The sequence below is a fragment of the Penaeus vannamei genome, chromosome 7, assembly GCF_042767895.1.
Source record: "Penaeus vannamei isolate JL-2024 chromosome 7, ASM4276789v1, whole genome shotgun sequence".
In the NCBI taxonomy this organism is placed as follows: domain Eukaryota; kingdom Metazoa; phylum Arthropoda; class Malacostraca; order Decapoda; family Penaeidae; genus Penaeus; species Penaeus vannamei.
In genome coordinates, this window is record NC_091555.1 from 46207893 (window position 1) to 46210392 (window position 2500).

Consider the following 2500-nt stretch of genomic DNA (forward strand, 5'->3'; position numbering starts at 1 on the left):
AGAAGCCCCACATGGTTCCTCGGAGGCTGAGGCAGTCGGAGGAGGGCGCCTCGCAGGGCGGGGCCTCCCAGGCGACGCTGCCGATCCCGATCACGAATGACTTCCGTTCCAAGAGTCCCAGCCTGGACTGCTACCTGAACCAGAGCGACCTGGACATGACATTCCACCGGTCATTCGCCTCGAAGGGCCCCGGCGCGTCCGAGGCCGTCGCCACCTCCGCCGCCGGCAAGGCGTTCGCGGCCAAGAGCCCCAGCGTGGACACCTTCCTGGACCGCATCGACTTCCGCCAAAGCAACTTCCTTCGGGTCAACAACGTGAAGCACTTCCGCAGCAAAAGTCCGAGCTTAGACGCTGGCGTCTTTCTCGAGGCAGTGAGAGGGGGGAACTACCTGGAGCAACAGGCGGGGAAAAACTTGTTCGCCCGCCCGCACGCGAGCCTCACCGTCCCCGAGGGCAAGGTGGAGCTGACCAACCAGCAGGTGGAGGTTGGCCGGGTCGCGGAAAACTCGCTGGCCATCCCCCCGGGGAGCCTGGAGCGCAGGCCGAGCGCCCAGAGCCTTCCGGACCTCTCCGGCCCCGCGCTGGACGACCTCTGCCCCGTCCCCGGTCCGTCGCACGGCTTCGACGCCGCGGATTACTCCCAGGTGTCCTTCACGGCGTCGCACCACGAGCAGCCGGTCCGACAGCCACCGAGAGACACCTTCGCGCCCTCCGAGCTTAACAAAACTTCCCACGACGTCCCAGTGACGTCAGCGCAGGAAATGAACAACCTCCGAGCCCGCGTCAACCTCAGGACGTCTCCCAACCGCGACATCCCGCGCTGCAAGAGCAAGCAGGGGTCCCCGGTCCCCCGGAGGTACTCCTGCCACCCCGGGGCGGATGGAGACGTGGGCAAGAGACCCATGCTGCCGGGGCTAGAGCAGGTTCTCGCGCCCCTCGACACGCAGCCGGTCCCTGGCAGCTCAAACCTCATCATCGGTCGACTTAATCAGAATACAGGTAAGTAAACAAGCTTTGAAGCAGTTGTAATAGATGCGTCGCTGTCATCCTTTTCAGCTTGTGTTGAGAATGTGAGATAAGGGGTGGGAAATCATTTCATTCCCGAAAATGGCTTCAATCAATATAAAATTCATACCACAACATAAGAACTTGAGACGAACAAGAATTAGGGAAGATCAAAGAATAGACGAAAAAAAATAATAAAATGGTTAGGAACGACAGAGAACACGAGGGAAATTTGAGAAAACTACAAGGAATATTAATAAATATTATCAGTATCATTTTATCGCCAAGAATAGTAATATTACCAGCAAACAGGATGACGTAATGAAATAACACAAGGTATGCAATAAACAGCCAATGCATATGCAACAATAGGTAACCCACAAAAACGAACCAAATTTTCGAAACCACACATAGATCATGCCTGAAATTTAAGACAAAATACAACATACAGCAACTTCGTCATTTTGGACTAACTGCACACGTGCTGTATATAATGCTATAAACCAACCAACACCACGATCTCTGTTTGTTGAAATTCCGCGATGCCAGACCTAATGAACATTAATTGTGCATACATATATATATTATTAAATACATATCTGTCAGTCTAGCCATGTTTAGATATGCTTACCTACCGTATATATAGATTTATCAGATAGATAGATATGCCTTTATGTGTATATGCATGCCCATATATGGCAGAAAGAAAACACATTGCACGAAGTTGATTTATTGAAAGAAGTGAGACAGCAGTTTCGAAATCCTTTTGGCTTCCATCCTACGACCTGGAGATGAAAGCAAGAAGGATTTTGAAACGTGTCTCACTTATCTCGGTAAATCTAGTTTGTGCTGTGTTCTTTCTCTACCTCCTTCTACTCCTCCCATTTCCTTCTCTCCCTTATTCCTTCCTTTCCTTCTCCTATCACCATGTTATTTTTTCTTTTTTTCTCTGAGTTCCTTCATTTATCAACGTTTGAGTGTTTTTTTTTTTCTATTCATGTCCGTATATATAAATATTTATTCGCCGCGCCTTCCACAATTTTAATCAATAAACTTGCTAATAATCTGAAAACCAAACACAATTTTAAAACAAATACTGAATCTCTGGGTTGCAATATACAATGAAAACAGATTAACATGGATTCACTTAATTTTCGTGCACAGAGGCAGAGTGGATGTCACAAATGAATCAAATTTGCATACACAGACAGAATATCTCTGTTATGTTAACTCAGCATCCACTTCACCAAATACTGACGTTTCCTTTGATTCTAATTTGACTAAAACAGATTACTGAAATGCATTATTTATTGTTATTACAATTATCATTATGATTATTAGTATTATTGTTATTATTATCATATCATTGTTTTGTTGTTGTTGTTGTAGTTGTTGTTGGTATTATTATCATCATTATTACTATTATCATTATTATTATTATTATTATCATTATCATTATTATTATCATTATTATTATTATTATTATTATGATCAT

General features: G+C 45.7%; 1 protein-coding gene across 2 annotated transcripts in view; it reads left to right on the forward strand.

Moving 5' to 3' along the window:
- Window positions 1–2500, forward strand: part of LOC113814286 (uncharacterized) — a 265556-nt gene that overhangs the window by 68832 nt on the left and 194224 nt on the right. For both annotated transcript variants that reach the window (XM_027366326.2, XM_070123832.1), the window contains exon 2: window positions 1–999. This exon is cut by the window's left edge and continues 602 nt beyond it. In XM_027366326.2, the coding sequence (XP_027222127.2) occupies window positions 1–999 (999 nt within the window). The remainder of the gene's footprint in view (window positions 1000–2500) is intronic.